We start from the raw sequence: 23,074 nt of genomic DNA on the forward strand, positions 1-23,074 counted from the left end.
GCGCCACCTTAGTGTAGGCCTCTGCTAAGCATCAGCAGCAAGTTTGGCGTGTGCCCTGGATGGGGTCCCATCAGGGTGAGTGCCTTGGGGCTGCTGTGCGTCCCGGCTGTGTGTGGACAAGTTAGTTTAACCTGGGACGTCGCGGTGGGTGCCGTGAAGCCATGTCTGGAGAGTAGAGCGAAACGCTCAGAGGACTGGCTGTTAGGTGGAGACGGCAGCTTGGGCGGCAAGGGCCCGCCAAGGACCTCAGGCCGCGCTCCCTGCTGGGGCGGGACCTGGTCACCAGCCTCTGCACGCCCTCCCCTCCAGCTTCCGCTGCCACCGCCGCCTCCAAGCCTCCAAGCCTGACCCCGGAGAGAGCCCACTGCGTGCCCTCTTCTGGGGGCAGGAGATAAAGCCCCTCCCCGAGGCTGGGGCCGCAGGTAGAAACCCAGAGAGTTGCCAGGTCATTGGCGTTTAAACACAGCGACACGTTTATTGCTTTTGAGGGTTTGCCTAGTGCACACGGCGTCCTATTGCACAGCTGGTTCAGGGTGGCATTTAGAAAGTTGCAGGTAACGCTTTTTTGAAAGCAAAGGAGAAGCCCAGAGGGACGGCAGCGGAGGGAGTGCAGGCTTTAGAGGGACGGGCTCTTCGCTCTGCCTCCCCTCGCGTGCCATCTCCGGTGAGCAGCTGCCTCGGCGCAGGGCCTCCGGCCCCTGATTTCCAGAGAGCCTTTGGAAATCCTGAGCAGCAGCTGGAGCCAGACAAACCCACTTGCCTCACGAGGACAGCTGTGGAGAGCTGGAAGCTGACAGAAAACGAGCCGGGGCGACCTGGCGGTCTTAAAGCAAAGGGCAGCGCGAGTTAGTAAACCCAGGACACAGGCACCCACTGCGGAGAAGTGCACGCCTGGTCGAAGGCTTCCTGCAGCTGCTTCAGCGTTTCGTCGACACCATTGTTGACCAGCGACAGGTCGAAGTAGTGAGCGTACTGGCTGCGGATGGCCTCCGAGTCCTTCTGCAGCTGCTGCAGGGCCTCCGTCTGCAAAGGAGAGAGCACGGATGAGCAGGCTGTCCGCGCCCCGCCGGACAGGCCAGAGACAGATCTGCAGTGGCCACTGATGGCTGTGCCCGTCGCCTGGCTCTGAATCACGCGCCTATGCCCTTAAACTCTGGAGGACGTGCCTGAGAACTCAACTCCACAAAAGGAACCCCGTCGGGGCCGCAATAAACACTGAAGGACAGGCCGCCCCGGGGGGTGGGGGGTGGGGGTGGTTGGGGGGGACGCACAGCTGACGTCACAAGGGGCTGGTTACCCCCGCGGAATTCCCGAGAAATGAAACAAAGGCTGGTACCCCAAGCAGTACGCCAAGGACCTGACCAGGCAGTTCGCAGCCCTCAGCAGCCTGACCCGCCACTCAGGCCCTTCCAGCGAAAAAAAGCTGCAAGCGCAGGGCTGCCGCTGTGGCCAAGACTGCAAGTGGGGGCACGTGCCCGCTGCCCGGGCCACACGTTCGTTGACCCGGCCATGCCACCTGGAGTTTCCCGTAGGTCCATCTGCACCCGTGAGATGCCACAGGCACCGGGCGGCTGACGACCAGAGTATATGACTTATGAACAGCCAGCGCCCCGGGAGACGGGCGTGCTGGAGGGTGGGTATGCAGCAGGCGGGGTCCCTCTGTTCCTCCCCGACCCCTGCTCGTCCCTCTCAAGCCTGAACGGCGGCTGTGTCAGGACCTGCCCCATGGTCCACCTCTGCGTGGCTGGCAGTGACGGACGTGTCCGTCCCGCTGCAGAGCGTGGCCACTGGCCTCTCTCGCGCGGGAACAGCTGTCCCCTTCCCGGGCCTCGCGCCAGAGCTTCATGCCCACCTGAGCGCCCTGGTCAGTAGGTGCGATGAACACAATGAAAGGCGAAAGTTCTGCTGTCCGAACGATCTTCAGGGTCTGGGAAAGAGGAGGTGGAGGAAGGAAGAAGCGCAAAGACCGGAGTTGGCAGCCGCGACGCACTCCTGCCAACCAGCGTCCGCCCCAAGCCCGGCCCTTGTTCCCCAGGATTCCCACGGGCCCCTTTCCCACCCACCTGTGGCTCAATGTCAAGGATGGCGATCTTGTCCTGCTGATGAATCTGATGCACGGTTTCAAACTTGGTGCCAAACATGTTGCCCTGGTAGCTGCCGAACTCCAAGAACTCGTTGGCAGAGATGCTGCGCGTCATCTCCTCCGTGGAGATGAAGTGATAAGCCCCGCCGTCCTCCTCGCTCTTCCTGGGCGGCCGCGTGGTATCTGCGGGAGACCCCAGAGCCCTGACCCATCGATCCAGGAGGCACCTGCCCCCGAGGCCCGGCTGACAGCTCGCCTATCCCCCTTGCCCCGGGGACGCTGGAGCTCAGAAATGAAGGCGTGACGGCGGGAAATGTTTTCCAGACAGATCTACAAGCTACAGGCAGGATTTCCTTAAGGTCAAGGCTCCTCCTCATCCTTTGGAAAGAACACAACTAACTCATATCGGTACTCGTCGGAACAGCCGTCCGGCAGTTCTACCTCCACAGCCTTCTGCTTTCTGACCCCAGAATGTCCCTAAAGGCAAACGTGGAGAGGCAAGGAAAAAAACACTAGCAGGTTCAGCATCCAGCTTTCTCCACAGATTCACTTCTGGAGCTGGAAAGGATCTCAGCATCCACCTGACCCCCAGCCCGCTTCTTCCCTCTGGGCAGCCGCTGCCACGCGGGGGTCTGCCTGAGCACGGCTGTGACTGGGAAAATAGTCCGTGAAAACGAGTGGGCCTGGAAGAGCGCTCAGAGTGATGCGGGCATATGGGAAGATGTTGATACCACAAATAAAATGGAAAAAGTAATGTAAGTTTTTAAGAACATTATTTACTTCATTTTTAAGAGCAGGATAAAAACGGCTAGCACGGCTTCTGCTAGGGAGACAAACAGCATTGCTCCTTTGTTACGGGGAGCAATTATGGGTACAAATGTGGATCTTAGACCCAAATGTTCATGTTTCTCTTGCTTTCTTTTTCAGTTTGGCCACCCCGGGGCATATGGAGTTCCCGGGCCAGGGATCAGATCCGAGCTGCAGCAGTAACCACAGCTGCGGCAACACCGGATCCTTTGACCCACAGAGCTGGGCCAGGGAGCCAGCCTGCGTCCTGGCATTGCAGAGACACCACTGATCCCGCTGCACCACGGCGGGAACCACTCGTCTGTTTCTGTAATCAAACATTTAAGGTAGAATCACAGAGCAAAAAGCCACTCTTGACCCCGAGCCAGCTACTCACAGGGCGCGGGGTAGGCGAACTTCTCCGGGTTCCGGCTGAGCAGGGCACTCTTGACGTGGCTCCGGCCCACCCCGCTGGCTCCTGCGTGAGGGAGAAGGGAGAACACAGAGGCCGCTGTGAGGCAAATGGGGGCTCCCGTCTCTTCCCCCCAAACAAAGCTGGGGCTTGGAACATGAATGGGCAGAGCCTGACATCACCAACAGGTGACAGTGAGTTGGCACAGCTTCCAGGCTGGGGTCAGGGACAAGCACTGCTTTAAGTGGAGGAGGATTCGAGGCCCTTCCCACAGGCTAAGGATCAGGATTCAGAGCCTGTCATCTGCACGGAGGAGCCAGCTCACTCTCGGGATGTGCTGTTTATTTTCTAGGCATACGCGCTCTGCTGGGCGCTCTCCAAAGCTAAGGGAACGGAACTGAAGCCAGAGTTTGTGCTGAACTTTAAACAGAACCCGGATGTAGATCCTCTAACCCGGCTAATCTCTTCAGCCCGGACGCACGCGGCATGTCAGGGGGCCCCACCCGCGCTCTCGGGTCCCCTGCTGTGCCGGTTAAAGCCGCGTGGGGGGGACACCCGAGCGCCGGCAGGTGCACAGAGCACCTGAGAGAATTAGCTGCTCGGACTCCTGCCGGGTTTCCTTTAGCTTCTAAGGTGAACCCCGGGGGTGGGGGGTGTCCCGGTCATGGCCCTACAGAGTCCTCGGGTGTGCCTTTTTGCTTCCGCCTCTCACTGCCCTTTTCGGAGGGAGGGGAGGGGGCCCCAGGCTGCGGGCAGATACCAATCAGCACCAGCGTCTTCCTCTTGAACGCGGGCAGCCGAACCACCTCCTCGTAGGAGACGACATCCAACTGGTCAAAAACTAAAGACGAAGAAACCCAGCAAAGTTCCCTCGGGAGCCGGGACAGTGTCCGGGACAAGCAGGGGGCGCGGGTGACGGCGGCGCGTCCGGGTGGCCACTGCCCGCCCGCCTCCCCGTCCACCCCCCCTCCCCAGTCTGTCGCCCGCGTCCCGCCCCCCAGCCGCCAGCAGCCGCGCCGACGTCGGGGGCACGGATGGGGCCCCCAGCCCGGGCCTGGCTCTGTCCCCCCAGCGGCGAGGCCTCCTGCCGGCGCAGGGATTTCAGGTTCCGGGAGCTGCTCGCCTTCCTGTTTTGATCCAGAAGCGCACGGGCAGGAGCGGGAGGGCGGCGTCTAACTGGCACATTCCCACGTTTCCTGCAGTCCGCTCGGACCGGCGCGCGTTTTCGGGTGTTTCCAAGCTCAGCAGGCCAGGAACACAGGCAGACCCAGCCCTCGGGGACGCCTGCCTGGCGCGGGGCTGCTCAGACCCTGCACTGGGTCGCGCTCGGGCGGAAAGGTCTGGAAGGCGGCGGACACGGACACGCGGCGGCCGTGCGGGCCGTGGGCCGGGCCCGGGGGGCAAGGCCCAGGGGCAGCAGAGGGGACGCGGCCCGCCTTGCGCGCCCCGTGGGTCCCGGGAGCCGCAGCCGGACGCTTACTCGCGCTGTGCTTGGCCAGGTACTTGTCCTTGTACTTCTTCTTCTTCCCGAAGGGACTGCAGCTCGGAGCCTCGCTCGGGGCCGACTGCGCTGTGCTCGCCACTCGCCTGGTGGGAGAGACAGCCCGGGTCACCCGCCTCCTTCCCTGCACCTGCCCCCGGCTCTCTCTGCGCCCCTCACGGCCCGCGTGTGGCCCTCTCTCACCCCCGCTCCCCTTCCCTCTCTGACCCAGGGCCTCTCGAACCCACAAGCTCCGGGTTCCTAGTCGGATTCGCTTCATCTGTGCCACGACGGGAACTCCTGATGTCCTTTTTTAAAGGAAATACGCTTTGTAGCCTATGGCGCGGATTCCACGTCTCATTAATACGCTCCGGGGGTGGCTGGAGCCCCCGTTGCTCCTGGCATCTAGCGGGATTTCCCTCTCCTCTCTGGGTCGGCCTTGGCCGCCCACACACTTGGGCCTCAGCACTGCCTCCACAAGCGGACTTCCGAACAACACGTCCCGGGCTTGGGGGCTTCCGCTGTGCCCACCCTGGCTCCGACCGGGAAGCCGGGTGCGTGAAAAGCCCACCGGGCTGGCCTCTTGGCCCGGGGTCGTTCTGCAGCGCAACAAAGCCACTCACCACTCCTGCAGCTCGGGAGAAGGGATCAAGCCCGCGGACTCCCTGGCGGAGCCTTCCACTCGCCCCTGCCACCAGTTGCTGTCGTCCTTGTTGATGATCTGGATGACGTCGCCGGTAGCAAACTTCAGGCCGGCCTCCTTGCAAGGGATCAGGTTGTCCTTTCTGGGGTCGTAGTCGAACTGGGCCCGCATGAACATCTGAAAGAGAAGGCACGGGGACGGCCTCAGCGCCTGGAAGGAGAACGTGCTGCTGAAAACAAAGGGGGCCGGGCCGGGCCCGGCCGGACTTCAGGGAGGGCAGGGCCGCGAGCCAGGCCCAGGTCAGCCGAACCGCCTCTCTGTTCACGTGTGGGCGGCCACCAGGGCGCAGCCGGCCTCTCAGGACAAAGCAGCGACTCCGGGAAATGCGTCTGTTCCCGTGACAAATCCTGTCCTGAGCGTGTGACGTAAACAGCAGGAATGAGAGCCAAGTCTGGGAATGTGGACACCCTCTGATCCGCAGAGGCCGTCAGTGACGACACATGCAAACCTCCTAATTTTCCAAGGATGGGGAATTAATTAAACATGGTCCTCTACTGAATACATTTCCATGCAACTGTAAAAATCAATCTGGGAGTTCCCGTCGTGGCTCAGTGGTTAGCGAATCCCACTAGGAACCATGAGGTTGCAGGTTCAATCCCTGGCTTCACTCAGCAGGTTAAGGATCCGGCGTTGCCGTGAGCTGTGGTGTCGGTCGCAGATGTGGCTCGGATCCCGAGTTGCTGTGGCTCTGGTGTAGGCCGGCGGCTATAGCTCTGATTGGACCCCTAGCCTGGGAAGCTACATATGCCAAGAGTGCAGCCCTAAAAAGCAAAGCAAAAAAAAAAAAAAAAAAAAGAACGTTTACTTAAAAATGAAATTATACCATCATACTATAAGTAACCTGTGACAAACTTCAGGCGATTTTCTGAAAAATTCCTCTTCCACCCATGATAAGCTCTGTGTGAATTGCGAACATAGCCAACTCCCCAAAAAGAAGCCCTGCCGGTTATAACACGGGCTGGTTTTGTTCAGCAAGCGTCACTGAGATACTGAGACTCACACCACTGGGCCTGAATCCTGCCATCGTCGCAACAGACACAAAGTTGCCACCCACCTGCAGCGCAGGCAGCCGATTTTGCTGGTTGGGAATCACTTTTAAGGAGATGGTTCCTTTGGTTTCTTTCTATTCAAGAAGAAAGGTGAAAAAAAATCGTGAAGTAAAACTAACTTGAATGAATTGCATTAACTCATGTTTCCAGTCTCTCCAAGTCCCAAGAGCCATCTTGCAGGATGACCCCTCCTTCAACGCAAGTGTCATGTGCCCCATAACCCAGCACGATGACACGGAGACGTACAAAGAAGAATGTCCCGAGTCGACCCCCAAAGTTCCAGCAGTACCTAAAATGAACCCTAGCACACATATCTGCACCAATAAAAACATCACACATATTTACACACACATGTACATATTCACATGCATGTGTTGCTGTTTATCACAAAAACGGGATTATGCTGCACGCGTTCCTGTCTAGCTTGCTTTACTTCACTAGTTGATGCGCGAAGACCCCGCGCATCCGCTTCAATGGCTCTGCCATCATCGCCATCATTGGCCAGGTCCATGGTTGGCAGGTGTGTTTCGGTTTTTTTTGGTTTTTTGGGCCGCACCCGCGGCATACGGAGGTTCCCAGGCGAGCGGTCAAATCAGAGCTATAGCCACCCGGCCTGCGCCACAGTCACAGCCACACGGGATCCGAGCCGAGTCTGCGACCTACACCACAGCTCACAGCCACACCGGATCCTTACTTAACCCACTGAGCGAGGTCAGGGATCGAACCCACATCCTCATGGTTCCTAGTCGGGTTTGTTACCACTGAGCCACGACGGGAACTCCATGTTTCCAGTTTTTTTAAAATCTACAGTCTGCTAGAACAGACATCCTTGAACATTTGTCTTTATATATTTGCATTTGATTTATATAGAAACCCATGATGGAAGTGCTGAATCGAAGGGTAAAAATATATTAATAGCTATCCTCAAATGACTTTTCTAAAAGACCAAAGAAATTCTACTATGACCAGGAGTATATGAGAGGCCCTTACCCTTGAAACTCACCAGAATTACATATTAACATTCCTTTGATGTATTTATTATTTTTTGGCTGTGCCCACCACATGCGAAAGTTCCTGGGCCAGGGATCAAACCTGTGTCCTAGCAGCGACCCAAGCCACAGCAGTGACGATGCCAGATCCTTAACCCACTGAGCCACTAGGGAACTCTAACATTCCCTTTAAATCTCCGCAAATATGATGGGTGGAGAGTATTGCATGGTTGCTTTATTTTGTAATTGTATTACCGTAAACAAAATTGACCATCTTTTCAAAAGCTTATTGGCTATACGCTTTTTATTCTTATATCCTTTGTCTGGTTCTTTATGCGGTTGTTTTTCTTTTCATAATAAAGTTTCGGAGTACTTTAAATTTTAGAGTTGGAGTTCCTGTCGTGGCGCAGTGGGAACGAAACCAACTAGGATCCATGAGGACACGGGTTCGATCCCTGGCCTTGCTCAGGGGGTTAAGGATCCGGCGTGGCTGTGAGCTGGGGTGTAGGTCGCAAATGCGGCTGGGATGTGGTCTTGCTGTGGCTCTGGCGTAGGCCGGCAACTCTAGCTCTGATTTGACCCCCAGCCTGGGAACTGCCATATGCCGCGGGTGCGGCCCTAAAAAGACAAAAATAATTAGAGTTATTAACTATCTACCTATTATATGCACAGCTAATATTTTTCTCAGCCTATTGTTTATGGTGTCTTTTGCCACATGACACATATTAACTTTCAGGCAGTTGATTGTATTTGCGTAAATCAAAAAGAAGCACACAGTGCGAATGTTCACACATTTGAAACATTGTCTACACAGGACGAAGGGATCGGCTCAGAACGAACATCTATAATCAGGGTTTGTGGCCGCTCCAGAGGGTGGGGAGGACAGGTGACTGGCGGGGCTGTTTACAAAGGAGAAGGTCAAGGACATGGCTGAAACTCTGACCACCGCGTGGGTCTCGGGCCTGCAGTTCGGCACCGTCTTTGCATCAGGATCCAAACAAAGCGCCGCACCGTGTGCCTGGCTGACGGGCCTCGCAAGCCGCTTCCTCTGCCCGTACCCCCCACGCTGCCTCCTTTTCTAGTCTTTTGTTGCGTGGAAGGGACTGGGCGGTTGGCCCTAGACTTCAGCACGGGGTAGGGACATGCTTGTCCCTCTACAGGTCCTAGAAATCATCAGCTGAACCGAGAAAACGGTTGGATCAGATTCATGTCCAATTTGGGGGCAGACACCAAGCACGATCCGGGCTCATAGGCGCTGCCTGACAAATATCATCAACTGAATCGAAAAAGCACATTCGACTTTCAGCTATTATATCCCGTTCACTGTTCATAACCAATCGATTACATAAGAGCAACTACTGGGAGTTCCCGGTGTGGCTCAGCAGGTTATGAACCTGACGAGGATCCATGAGGATGCAGGTTCCATCCCTGGCCTTGCTCGGTGGCTTAATTAAAGATCTGGTGTTGCCATAGGCTGTGGTGTAGGGTGCATATGTGGTTCAGATCTGGTGTGGCTGTGGTGCAGGCCAGTGGCTGTCACTCTGATTCGATGCCTAGCCTGAGAACTTCCATATGCCACAAAGGCAGCCCCTAAGAAGCCAAAAAAAAAAAAAAAAAAAAAAAAGGCAATTACTACCAACCTCATTTTACAGATGACTTAGAGAAGCTAACTGACCTGCCATTAAAGACTGAGGTGTTGTGACACCCCGCCCAATTTTTTTTTTTTTTTTTTGCCTTTTTAGGTCTGCACCCACGGCATATGGAGGTTCCCAGGCTAGGGGTCTAATCGGAGCTGCAGCTGCCGGCCTACGCCACAGCTCATGGCAATGCTGGATCCTTTAACCCCCTGAGTGAGGCTGGGTATTGAACCTGCGTCCTCATGGATGCCAGTCAGGTTGGTCACTGCTGAGCCACGACGGGAGCTCCCAATGTTCTTTCCGGATAGACACTCTGGGTTGTTTGCCTCGCTTTAGACGTTTACTGAATGAAAGCAGAGAGCTGTCACTTCTCGCACACGGTCAAGATTAGCAGTGGTAAGAGTCCCTGCAACGAGGTATAAACACTGACAGAAAAATGAGGTCGACTGCCCCTTCGTGAGGTCAAGATACGCACCATCGCCTTCTGCAGCTGATCCACCGAGTGATCTGTCACATTGGTGCCATTGATTTCTAGGATCTCATCCCCGACGTGGAGGGAACCTGTTGCAGAAGAAGAGAAGCTCAAGTAGCAGTCGGCACAGAAAAGCGGCGGCGATGCTCGGAGCATGGTATCCAACCACCACGTGACACCCAGCCTCCCTGGCCTCAGGACCCCAACAGCAGAATAAAAGCACTTTGGCCTCAGTTCCCTGCACCAGAGGCCCTACTGATGTCCAGAGGCTGTGGCCCGGCTGCAGAGACACTAGCAAGGTCGATGTTTCTCTGCTGTTCATCCAAGAGCTCCGAATGCTACCGACTGCCGAAGTTCCTGCCTAGGGGCCACGGAAGAGTGGCTGTCAACACGTGTGCTACCCTAGACAAAAGAACAACGCGCGGGTCCCAAACCATGCATCTGATGGCTGATGGCAGCTTCACATTAAAGAGTACAACAGGGAGTTCCCGTCGTGGCGCAATGGTTAACGCATCCGACTAGGAACCATGAGGTTGCGGGTTCGATCCCTGGCCTCCATCAGTGGGTGAAGGATCCGGTGTTGCCGTGAGCTGTGGTGCAGGTCGCAGACGCGGCTCAGATCCCGCGTTGCTGTGGCTGTGACATAGGCTGGTGGCTATGGCTCCAATTCCACCCCTGGCCCGGGAACCTCCATATGCCGCGTGTGCGGCCCTAAAAAGACAAAAAGACAAAAAAATAAGAGGTACAACGGTCAGTGTCAGTTACTTCTTTACTATTTTCTCAGTTTCACTCCTGGCCCCAGGAGGTAGACATGGCCTGTTTTCCTCATTGTCATGTAGTCAAAGTTGAACGCAGGGGCTGCATAAAGTAATGGCTCGAGTGTTAACCACGTGGAAAAATACTGCCGTGACCACGTGTACAGGATGCTCAGAGGGAGAGACGCTGGCTCTGGGCAAGTCAGAGGAAGAGCTTGTCATAAAATTATGCTAAAGAGCCCGCTCTTACGCCACCAAAACATCTCTTGGCACAAACACAAAGATGTTCCCGGTCTGGAAGATTCTAAGCTCTATGTCCCTCAACCCCCAAGGGACATGTGACCTACGACCCCCAGCCCAGGCCACCTTGTCTGTGAACCATGCCGCCGTGGAGAATCCTGGCCACCGTGCAGGACTGCTTCTCATTCAGCTTCAGCGTGATGCCCTGAAACAGAGACGAGGGCACCGTGAGCTTTGTCGCAGGTGATTTCTTGGGGCACAGATTCCCCTCCTACCCCCGGGGGGGGCCCAACTCGAGCGGGCGTTGGCGCTGCCGGGCCGGCGGGGACAGGCAGCCTTTACCATGGGCTCCTCGGTGACCTTCTCAAACTGGATGAGCCGCACCTTCCGCACCTCCTGCCCCTTGGCCTGCGCGGGGCTGCCTGGGGCGGCGGAGCCGTTGGTGTACATGTCCTCGGCCACGGCGCTGGCCTGCTGCGACAGGGCCTGTCAGGGCAAACGACGAAGTAAGCGGCGCTTTGGAAACCCCAAGGCCACCTGATCATGACAACGGCAAAGCTAGAAGGACGCCTTCACTAGCAGCCTGAAGGCGCTGAGGCAGAGGACAGAGTGCCGGGGCCTGCGATCCCTGGCAAAAGAGTGTCGTTTTATATTCCAAACCCGGCTCCCAACGTGACAGGTCAAAGGACCAAGGGCTGAGAAGCGAGCATGGACCAGCTGCGTCACCTGGGAGAAGGCGGCCAACGAAACGGAACCCGTGAACCCCCCCATCCGCTTTGGAACGTGTGAGCATCGAGAACCCGCCCTGAGAGAGGCAGCGATTTCGTGGACGAGGCACCAGCCTGCAAGCCAAGGATTATTTCATCCCAACGACAAAGTCCCAGGAAGTTCTGCACATGCCGTGGGCGGGGCCAGAAAACCAACGACCAAGGACGAAAAGTTCTCCCGAAAAGACAATGAGGCCGGACGCGCAGAGAACTCCCTCGGCTCCAGGAGCAGAATGCCGGGCCACGAGGAGGCGGACGCAAGCTCGGAAGCGTCTCCATCAAGACCCCCGAGGAGCCCATTGGCTCCGGAAAAAGTGCTGCCAGCGGGAAGCAGGCGAGTGATGTCGCACGTGAGGTGAAACACACGTTCAGCCTGAGGCCCAGGCACCCTGATCCCAGGCCTGAGACCACGAGGGGTCTGGATGGGGCAGCCCCCTTCCCTGGGTCTTCCTCATCGTGTTTTTCAGGGCCGCACAGAAGGTCTAGGAGCTCCCGTGGTGGTGCGGCGGGTTAAGGGTCTGGCCCTGTCCCTAGGGAGGCTCCGGTTACCCCGGAACTTGCACATGCCACGGGCTGCACCAAACAAACAGGGCTGTGGAAGGAGTCTCGGGGCCCACGCGTGAAGGTGCATCGTTCAGGGAGCAGCAAAGAGGATGGGAGAGCAGCACGCAGACAGCAGCGCCGGCAGCCTGAGGAGGAGCAGCAAACCCCGGCCGGGGCCGCCGCTCAGACCCTGCATTTCCAGGTCATTTCAAGAACACCTGCCACTCCCACAGGCTCTACAAAGTACCATGCTTTCTATGCTGTCGCGACAGAACTTGCCTGAGTCCCTGTGCTTTGGGTGCAAGGCGGAGGGGACCCTGTTTCAATGAGAGCAAAGAGAGGAGGGAAAATGAAGGGATGAGAGAGTTCCGAAACGTTCGAGAAGACAGCAGAGCCTGGAAGGTGGACGCAGCAGCCTGGGGCCCAGACTTCGAGAACCTCTCCCCAGAAGCTGCCAATCCAACCTTCGCTTTCAAGGCAGGAAGAAGGCCCAGGCCGGTGGGCTCTGTTCATGTGTCACCAGCAGGACTGCAGGACACCGCACAGCCGCCCAGGCTGCCCGAGGGGCTGCAACGATGAGAAGTGACGCGGGCACCCTGCTACCTCAAGTGGGAGAAGCGAGAGGGCAGAGCGGCGGGTCGGCAGCTAGCCACAATCGCAAACCCCATGTACTGACTCTCCTGTTCTAGAACCTCCCAGAACGAGTCACGAGACAACTGTAGCTAAAGACCAGACGTCGAGTGGAGCAAAGACACGAAAGGCAGGAGGGGCTGGGGGCTGTATCCTCAAGTTCTGCTTGATTTTAGCGACATAGCTTTCCCTGCGTTCAGCGACAACCAGCAGGCGGTGCGGCAGCAGTGGGAGACCTGCAGGCAAAGAAAGCAGCACTGAACTAGACCTCAGACCTCTGCAAACGGGTCATGGACCTAAATATACGAAGCCCAAGATGGTTTAGGGAAAAAAGCACAGGACACCATCATCAGGATTGAGGGCTAGACAGAAAGTTCTTTTTTGTTGTTGTGGGGTTTCGTTTTTTTGTGGCTTTTCTTGCGGGGGGAGGGGTGTGCAGTGGCTTCATGGGGGATCTCGGTTCCCGGACCGGAGACCGAACCCAGGCTGCAGGGGCGAAAGCGCCGAATCCCAAGCACCAGCCCAGCTCGGAGCTCCCTAAACACACAGGAAGGCGAGCCAATGGGCATATGTGAAAAGACGTCCAGTCCCATCATTATCACGCAGGGCAAAGGGCACGTTCAAACCATAAGGAAATGCCACCTGTCAAACTGCTACGCCCAAAACGAGTGCCGACAGCAAATGCTGGTGAGCATGCAAAGAAACGGCCCCCATCCACTGCTGCTGCGAATGCACAAGGGTACAGCCACTCGCCAAGAGGTCGCGGTCCTTTCTTTAAAAACTCAACAGCACAAGTCAAAGGTTCAGAACCGCTTTATTCAGAATAACGAAAACCTGGAAACAACCAGAATGGCCTAGAATGGCCTAGAATGGGTGAGCAGCTCAACAGACTGTGGTCCATCCAGACCGCAGAGCATTTCCCAGCAATAAAGAACATTCTGAGATGACGAAATTATAGAGCTGGAGAACGGATTAGTGGTTGCCAAGGTGATGAGGGCAGATGTGGCTATAAAAGGGTGGCACCAGGGAGGTCTTTGTGGTGATGGAGCAGCTCCGTAGCGTCACCGTGGCGGCGGTCACATATTTTTACACATATGACAAAATGGCACCGAACTACACTCACACATCAAGCTCATGTCGACACTACAAGCTGACCCGGTACTATCTGTGACCTTGTAGCAGATAAGAGCGGAAGGTACTGCATAAAATAGCAAGCAAAATGGCTGGCAGGTAGAACTGAGAGCCTAGTAGCAGATCCTTGAGAAACACACAGTAGCCAGGCCGGCTTTCAGACCCCGAGATTCCCCTGGAACCATGCGGTTAAAACTCTTCCCAGGAGGTTATGCCTGGAGTCTAATATAAGGCACAGAACAGAAAATCATGGGCTTGGAGAACAGACGTGTGGTGGCCAAGGGGGAGGGGGAGGGAGTGGGGTGGTTGGGAGCTTGGGGTTCAGAGATGCGGACTGTTGCCTTTGGAATGGATGAGCCATGAAGTCCTGCTGTGTCGCACTGGGAACTATGTCTGGTCACTTATGATGGAGCCTGATCTTGTGCGAAAATAGAATGTGGACATGTATGTGTGACGGGGTCACCGTGCTGCACAGTAGAAAAAAAAATCTATTGGGGAAATAACCATTTAAAAAAAAAAAACAAAAAAACCTCTTCTAAGTAGGTAGAGCTACTGCCACAGATCCATTTAAAGAGACTTCGCTGTCGGTGGGAATATAAACTGATACAACCACTATGCAGAACGGTATGCAGGGTCCTCAGAAAACGACATATAGAACTGCCATATATGATCCAGCAATCCCACTCCTAGGCATATATTCTGACAAAAGTATAATTCTAAAAGATACACGCACCCCAAGGGGCACAGCACCATTATCCATAAGAGCCAAGGCATGGAAACAACCCAGATGTCCATTGCCACATGAATGGATGAAGAAGGTGTGGTACACATACACAATAGAATACTACTCAGCCATAAAGAAGGAGAAAATAATATCATTTGCAGCAACATGGACGCAACTAGAGACTCTCATACTAAGTGAAGTAAGTCAGAAAGAGAAAGCCATCCTATGATATCACTTATATGTGGAGTCTAAAATATGGCAGAGATGAAGCTATCTACAAAATAGAAACAGACTCAGATGTGGAGAAGAAGAGACTTGTGGTTGCCAAGGTGGAGAGGGAGTTTGGGGTCGGTAGATGCAAAGCATGACACTGAGAACAGACAAGCAACGGGGTCCTGCTGCACAGCACAGGGAACTCTATCCAGTCTCAGGACAGACCCATGATAGAAGACTGTATGAAAAAAAAATGCAAAAAGAGAATGAGATCAAATATCTCTATAAGTGGACTCGAGAAGACTGGAAGAAAAGCAGCATCAAGCGGGAAGAAAATGCTTTTTTGCAAATTAAGCATCTGTACTACGTGTACGCTTTCACCAAGGGCATGTGTTACAGATTGAATGTGTAGAATGAGGAATTCAAGGCTCACTGACTATGAATCAATGGCGAGCTCAAATCTCAAATTTCTGGCCTCAGAACATGAAATAAAAGTTAGCAGTTTCCTTGACGATGACTTAAAAAATCTCTTTTCACAGTAGTTGTGGTTGGGAAAGCTGAAAACCCAACTTCGAAATTACTTCTACAGGGGAGCTCCCATTGTGGCGCAGTGGTTAATGAATCCGACTAGGCACCATGAGGTTGCGGGTTCGATCCCTGGCCTTGCTCAGTGGGTTCGGGATCCGGCGTTGCTGTGAGCTGTGGTGTAGGTCGCAGATATGGCTCGGATCCCGAGTTGCTGTGGCTGGGGTGGAGGCCGGCGGCTGCAGCTCTGATTCGACCCCTAGCCTGGGAACCTCCATGTGCTGTGGGAGCGGCCCTAAAAAGACAAAAAGATTAAAAAAAAAAAAAAAGAAATTACTTGTATGGATTTATCAGCAAGTACCATTTACGGGCGTCAGGAAGTACAGCAGGTCCAAGGCAATTACCCTCAGTAAAGCATTTATGACGATTGACCTGTGCTTCTCAACAATGACAGATTAGCAAGTCGGTCCACAGACTGTAAGATGACCTTTGTAAGGGGTAGAACCCTCCACAGCAGTGTTCCAAGAACAGGCAGACAAACGTGCGTCATATGCTTCTTATTCAGCTTTATTACCAAGATTGCTTTTAACATGTCAGCCTTTAAATTAAGGACTCAGCAGAGCTTTCTCGAGGGAGAAAGGTTCAAGAGTCGCTAATATCCCAGAGGCTGGTCTTTTAAATGTGCTTATCCATCGAGATGTTCCCCTTGGCGATGAGTCAGAAGTTTCGAGCGATGAGTAAGATACACGGAAACCTCCAACGTGGTGGGTCAGGAACGAACTTGCAAAGTACCGTCCTCTCCACCACCGGCTCGTCCCCGAGCCCCCTGTCTACACAGCCCGCAAAGGCCTCCTTGGGGCCTGGCTTCTCATCGACCTCACCTTACAGAAAGAAGGCTAAGGGTGTCCAGTCACACCCGATCCAAGTGTGTGCGTGTGCACAGGGCCAAGGTGGCGCCGTGCTGTGACCCGCGGGTCTGAGACTGCAGGGCCAGAGAGCTCGGCACGTGGAAGTTCCCGGGTCAGGGATCGGACCCGTGTCACAGCAGCGACCTGAGCCACTGGAGTGACAATGCCAGATCCTTAACCTGCTGAGCCACCAGGGAACTCCAGGATCCAGCATCGTCCTGCTCTCGGGCCTCCAACAGTCCACCGCTCTGAGGAGAAAGCACTCGGTTGCTCAGCCCACAGAAATGAGAAACGCGGCCCTCGACTCTGAGCCCTCGAAGAGCACAGAGCAAGAGTGGAGCCTGACCCGGGGGAGCGGGGAAGGGGCACGTGTGCCCTTCGGTGGCGGGTGTGGCGACAACAGAAGAGCGGGGGCTCAGACACAAGTCGCCCCAGCCTTCCGACCACACGGCAGGCCCAGAGAGAGCCTGCAATCGGGAGCACTGGCTCGTCCGGTGGACACGTCACCTGCCACGTTCCAGCTCTCTGTCCTGCCCCTGACGCCCCAGCTGGGAACCCGCTGCCATGTGCCACACACCCATCTTCTGTATTCCACCTGCTCGTCCTCCCCGGGCTTTCTGAGTCCTGCCCGCCAGCAGGACCAGCACGGCCACGTGGCTGGTGAGGGACCCGAGGCGCCCAACGTCCTGCTGGTGGTCAGAGGTGCCAGGCTGCCTCCTGCAGAGGTCACTTCACAGCTTCCAACCCGCCCCCCTTGGGGGCAGCGATGGCCCGGGCGTGGGATGGGCGGGCTCTGGGCCTCGAGGCCGCAGCCGCGGTGGGTGCAAAGGGCAGAGGCTCCAAGGGAGCTGCGATCACGACCCGACAACAAAGGAGCTTGGCGGGGGGGGCACCTAAACGGCCGTTTTCTCATCCCACAGTCGGAGGGGGGCCAGGGACAGCGACCGGAGGAGAGAACAAACATTTGTTCAGCCTACAGTCCGGCTCTTTGCCAACTGTCTCCACAGGGAGACTCGGGGGGAGGCCCGGGCCCAGGAGCCAAGCACTGGGCAAAGAGGGCAGAGGCCTCCGCCTCGGGGGAAGCACGGGAAACAGAAAACCAAGCCCCTCAGGGTGTCTGAAAGCACCCACCACAAGAGCTGCGGTGACGAGCGGGGCCGGGGTTTGGGGCGCCCGCTCTCTCCAGATCGCAACGCGCCAGGCACCTGCGGCGGAGGCGGATGGGGGACGGGGCACAGCCCAGCGGCCTTGCCGGGCAGGGGGCTGTGCAGCGAAAACCTGCACAGCGGACCCTGGCACGTGACGGCTTCGATCGGCACAGGTCCACTTCCAAGCAGACTCTTTTCTGCAGTAAATACCACGGCACGACATGATCCGCACTGGGTTGGTTCTACAGCCGGAATGATGGTTATAAAGAAAGGCCAACTAGAAGTTAACACAACCTGTTTTGCTTTTTAGGGCCGCACCCAGCGGCACATGGAGGTTCCCAGGCTAGGGGTCGAATCAGAGCTGCAGCTGCCAGCCTACACCACAGCCACAGCCACGCGGGATCGGAGCTGCGTCTGTGACCCACACCCCAGCTCACGGCAACGCCGGATCCTTCACCCACGGAGCGAGGCCAGGGATCGAACCCGCAACCTCATGGATCCTAGTTGGATTCTTAACCCGCTGAGCCACAACGGGAACTCCCTAGAACCAATTTTTAACTGCCTGGAGGTTTGGCCTCTCCAGTCCCTACGTAGTTCCAGGGTCACCTGTCTACGGCTTTTGCTGATGTATATTTCTCTACATGAAGGAGAAAAGGGAAAATAAAGAATCTGGAAAGAAAACTCCATGTTACAAGAGTTGTATTCTGGTTGCTAATTCAGAGTTTTCTTCCCCTTTCCCAGCCCCAGGGCCACTTCCCCTCCACCGAGCCCTCCTGTTTTAGCAACAGGGAAAGATTTGAGCAACTCACTGCTTAGGGGAAAAATGTCTGCAATCAATGAAATGTCAACTGATTTCATCTCTCCTGCCCCAGGGACATTGGGCAAACGTCTCAAGACCCCGTCAAAAAAAAAAAAAAGACCCCGTCAGCCTAGCCTGTGCCCTGCCTGGAGTGCTCTTTGCCAAGTCCATCCTCCAGACTCCGGCTCCAGCACCCTCTCAGCCCCCAGTCACGCCTGGGCATCCTGGCTCCTCCACTGGCCCCGCAGAGGCAGAGGGCACAGCAGGCCATGTGGGCTGCTGCCAGCGCGGCGACTCAGCTGCCCCAGTGCAGAGGGTGCCGCCAGCAGACAGGTTTCCCCCATGAAACACCTGGAGCCTGAGGGAATTTCTTAGGTCATTTTCTTTTCTTTTCTTTTCTTTTTTTTTTTTTTGCTTTTGCGGCCACACACGAGGTGTATGGAAGTTCCCAGGTGAGGGGTCAAATCAGAGCTGTAGCTGCTGGCCTACACCACCGCTCACAGCAGCACCGGTTCCTTAACCCACTGAGCGAGGGCAGGGATCAAACCCGCATCCTCATGGATCCTGGTCGGGTTCATTACTGCTGAGCCACAACAGGAAGTCCATCTTGGATCATCTTCAATGTAGCTTTAGGCCCAGGTGAATGTTTCAGGACTTTCAACCTATTGCTTCAGGTCATGGGGAAAATGCTATTTCAAACGGGACTGAAGAGAAATGTAGTCTTAGGCATTTTGCAACAAATTTTAGGTGCACGGAAGGATTGCGGTAAAGAACAAGGACACAAGTTCCCGTTGTGGAGCAGCGGAAACGAATCCAACTAGGATCCATGAGGATGCAGGTTCGATCCCTGGCCTCGCTCTGTGGGTTAAGGATCTAGCGTTGCCATGCGCTGTGGTGTAGGTCGCAGACGCTGCTCAGATCCTGTGTGGCTGTGGCTGTGGTGTAGGCTGGGTGGCTACAGCTCCAATTCAACCCCTAGCCTGAGAACCTCCACATATGCTGCAGGTGTGGCCCTAAAAAGAGAAAGAAAAAAAGAAAAAAAAGAACAAGCCAAAGAGAGCTTATAAAATTAGTTTCGAGTTTCTAAGGAAGGAAACGTACTTAAACATGGGAGACAGGCTACAGTTCAAACCTCTTGCAAAATTAGCTTCAGGCGATACTTTTCCAATATTAAATATGGGTTATGATCAGGAGTGAAACTTTGGGTTTTGAGACTTTAAAACTTTTCTGGAAAGCAATCCCCCTTAATGAAGCCTTCACCAACATAAGTTTATGAATTCCTTGAAAGCATTACGTCAGGTAAACATCACCAGAGCCCTTCGAGCAGGTCCATTTTCCAGAGCTGAGAAACCTGAGCGAGAGGCAGAGCCTCGTGTTGGCAGCAAAGCCTGGCAAAGAGCCCACAGGGACGGTGAACCTCAAGAAATAAGAATCAGCAGGTTCACGGGGTCAAAGCCATGTTCATCACGTGCAGTCTCCCGTGGCCATATCTTGCCCAAGTGGGGTGCTTCTCATTCCTGGCTTTACCCAGTCTTCCTATTTCAGCTTCTTCAGATCCTCTCATACACTGAAACAAACCGGCTACCAGGACCCCGTGTCCAGTGTTTCAGGATAAACTCACAGCTCCAGCAACAATCAGAGGGTAGCAACGGGGCCTCTTTTTCAAAAATGCACACAGCCTCTCAAGCACAGCCACAAGCGCAGACAGCATTTTTTTGTTGCTGTCTTTTTTGTCTTTTTAGGGCCACACCCGCGGCGTATGGAGGTTCCCAGGCTAGGGGTCGAACCGGAGCTGCAGCTGCCGGCCTGCAGCACAGCCACAGCCACGCCGGATCTGAGCGGCATCCACCACCCACACCACAGCTCATGGCAACGCCAGATCCTTAACCTCTGAGCGTGGCCAGGGATTGAACCCACGTCCTCATGGATGCCAGTCGGGTTCCTTAACCTCGGAGCCACACGGGAACGCCCTCGCAGACAGCCGTGCACGAGGTCTGGGCAAGGAGTCCCGGGTGAGGCAAAGTGAGTGTGTTCCCAACGACCCGAAAGGACCACGACGCTCTACATAACGCTTATGGGGCGAGTTACACGGTTGTACGTATGCATCCGGCAAATAGCACTGAACCGCACAAATTCGTGCATTATGTGTACACCGACTATAACTCAATACAATTGCTGGAAGTAAATTTAAAGGAGTTTTTTGCCCTCCCCCCCCCAGGGGTGTGTGTGTAGGGCGGTGGTTGTGAAGCCTCAGCCAAGTGAGCTGATGGTGAGGAAGAAAAAAAAAATCACATGTCCGAGCTTATGAGGAACCAAGTGGTTTGAGACTGTGATTTCCTCCTAGTGCCTAACTTCCAATTCCGTGCCCTCATCGGAATAACTGCAGTGTCCTGCTCAGCCTGGCACGCATTTCAGCCTCGACTATCGAGGTCTTGACTTGAAAGGACAGGCAGGTGCGAACACTGCACTCTGGTGCAGAATCTAAACCACAGGCAGGATGTGCGCTGTGCCTCAGCTCTGCAGATACAAAATCGTTCCCCACAGCCCCAGTCTGCTTTCCCTGAGGATCTTCGGTCCTTCATCCGCGCAAGGAGAAGGCGAGGCCGACGCTCACGGCCAGCTCTCCCGTCTCCAACTCATCCAGCAAACATTTCGGAAGGCCCACTTACTAGGCATTTAACTTGTAAAAAGCGAGTGTGAAACAGCCCTGCCCTGTGGTGCACGAGAGATTCCCACTGTGAGTTCGGACCCTGGGTTCTCAAAGGCCACCGTGCTTCTGCCCGGCGCGCTCTCTGTTTCTCTGTCCCTGCGGCCGCTCTCTCTTGGTACCTGGCCACCAGGCTGCGCGGAGGGGCGCTGGCCTGTGCCGGCTGGTGGCTGCAATGAGAGATGCGCCCGCGGGAGAGACCTACGTGCTGCGTGCGAGCCGCATCTACGAGTATGAGATAAGAAGAAGACGACCAGCCTCCCCTCTGGGCGTCTTTGGGGACAGTGGTTGGGAGCTCTGTCCCGGCCACCCCGGGAGTCTGGAGGGCAGAATCATCTCCGAAAGGATCCTCCGCCGGCCGGCACCAGGGGCCCTGCCGAAATGCAGAGGCCGGTGAGCGAGCACTTTAGAGCCGGGGTTGGCTTTCACAGCCTTTTTGCTGACACAAAAACAAGCATCTCAACAACACCGAGCGGACCTACTCCCAGATCTGCTCCTTCGTGTCTCTCCGTTACCCAGACTTCCGTCCACAGAGAAGTTTTCCTTGACCTTAAGACGCTCCCTGGCCAGGCCGCGGCCTCTCCGTTTCCCGCCCAGAGGTTCCGTTGGGGGCAACAACCCATCGCGCCCGAGGTCCCGCACGGAACCCCGGGGGCGGGACCTCCGCCCGGGGGGCAGGACCCCCGAGGACAGGGCCGCGGCGGGCGGCGCGGCCTAGAGACGCGGGCCGGCCCCTCCTGCTGCGCCCGGGGGATCCGGGGGCCGCTCACCTCGGGCCGGCTGCGCTTCTGCAGCAAGTGCTCCAGGTAGAGGTCGGAGAGCGCCGTGCGCATGCTGCCCCCGCCCTCGCTCTCGCTCGCCTTGAGCGTCATCCTGCGGGAGCCGGGGCGCGGGGACGCGGGGACGCAGAGACTCGGGGCCGGGCAGAGCCTGGAGTGCGAGCGCCCCGGGCCTGCGGCGCGGAGGCGGCGGAGGCGGCGGAGACCGAGGGAACGCGGCGCGGCTGGGCCCGTCACCACCCCGCGGGCGGCGCGCCGGGCGGGCGTGGGAGGAGCCCCGCCCCGCCCCCGAGCCCGCCTCCCGCCCCGCCCCCGAGCCCGCCTCCCGGGCCCGGACTGGGCGGGGCCTCCCCCACCCCGCCCGCTCGAGCTCGGGCTCTTCGTCTCCCCGAGCTCGCGGGGGCGGCGCGGAAGCGTCCGCGGGCTGTGCTGGCGGCCGCTCCAACTCCAGGCTCTACCCGGAAATCGACGCCGGCACAGGACGTTGAGGAAACGCGTTTTCAGGCTCCTGTGCGGCGGGTACACTGTCATCTACGTTTCGCCTGTAGTTCAGCGATGGAAGGAAGACCTGCTTGCCTCCAACGGCAAACTGTTCTTACTTAGGCTGCGTCTCCTACTGTTCACGCCACGAAAAAATTGAGGGATCAGTGGAAGCAAAGTGAGCCAACACTTCTTACAAATCCTAGAGCAGAATTCCTTCGTATCCTGACACCTTCGTAGCTTAAAACTGCAGCCTGAAGGACGAAAGACATTCTGAACGGAACCTTTACTGAGCTTCCAGAACTCAGGGCTGTTCACCATCTGTACACACCTTGACCCCAAGGGAGTAAATTCCCAGTAGAAGCAGTTCGTTACTCTATGCAGTCTTAGTCGGACCTTCCAGGAGCTCAGGGCCAAGAGGAGAAAATCCAAGGGCAAGAGTTTGGAGCCAGATAGCCCAGTGTTTTCTGCTAAAAGCCTGAGCTCACGTGATTGATGGCTCCCTTCACCAATATTACCCTTAAGGAACTATAACAGGAACACACACCCACACTCACACGCGCCCACACGGGGGCGGGGGGGAGACGGAAGAGAGCTATTGAAATTAAGACAGTGGGATGTTGGTGGAGGGATAGAATAATTGAGCAACAAGATGGGTTAGAAAATGAAGAAACACACATTGGCATGTGTGTAACTGTGTAAATGATGCAGGTTCCATGTTAGCTAAGAAAGTAAGTTGTCATTAACTGAAGCTGGAAATGGTTATTTGTATGGAAGACATGAAATGGGAACTCTCCTCCATGCCGCATGGAAAAAAAAGTCTATTCCACATCAATTAAGAATATGTCGAAAACACAACTTTAAAGCTCTTGACAGAAAACATCAGCAAAGAACTTTTAGACTGTGGGATAAAGAAAGATTTCTTAAACAATGCAAATAAACCATTTTCTATAAGATAATACTGACCAATTCGACTTTAAGAAATTTTACTCAACAAAAGACAAACTAAAGGGAGTTCCCTGGTGGTCTACTGGTTAGGATTCCATGCTCTCACCCCTGTGGCCCAGGTTCAATCTCTGATCTGGGAACTGAGACCCCACATCAAGCCACCATG

At 55.7% G+C, this 23,074-nt stretch overlaps 1 protein-coding gene across 1 annotated transcript; it reads right to left on the reverse strand.

Moving 5' to 3' along the window:
- Nucleotides 1-449: 449 nt before the first annotated feature.
- MPP1 (MAGUK p55 scaffold protein 1) lies at nucleotides 450-21,721 on the reverse strand. Its single transcript, XM_003135524.5, has 12 exons — nucleotides 21,472-21,721; nucleotides 10,949-11,092; nucleotides 10,733-10,811; nucleotides 9,615-9,700; nucleotides 6,519-6,587; nucleotides 5,385-5,581; nucleotides 4,762-4,868; nucleotides 4,042-4,122; nucleotides 3,267-3,347; nucleotides 2,064-2,266; nucleotides 1,853-1,927; nucleotides 450-1,023 (listed from the first exon to the last, which is right to left on the reverse strand). Exons 1-12 carry the CDS (start codon nucleotides 21,571-21,573, stop codon nucleotides 847-849), a joined length of 1,401 nt encoding a protein of 466 aa, XP_003135572.1. The 5' UTR covers nucleotides 21,574-21,721; the 3' UTR covers nucleotides 450-846.
- Nucleotides 21,722-23,074: the final 1,353 nt, after the last annotated feature.

The sequence above is a fragment of the Sus scrofa genome, chromosome X (assembly GCF_054392235.1).
Source record: "Sus scrofa isolate SSC_HxYL_T2T_F1_AM1 chromosome X, Sscrofa_HxYL_maternal_Yorkshire_Landrace_v2.0, whole genome shotgun sequence".
In the NCBI taxonomy this organism is placed as follows: Eukaryota; Metazoa; Chordata; class Mammalia; order Artiodactyla; family Suidae; genus Sus; species Sus scrofa.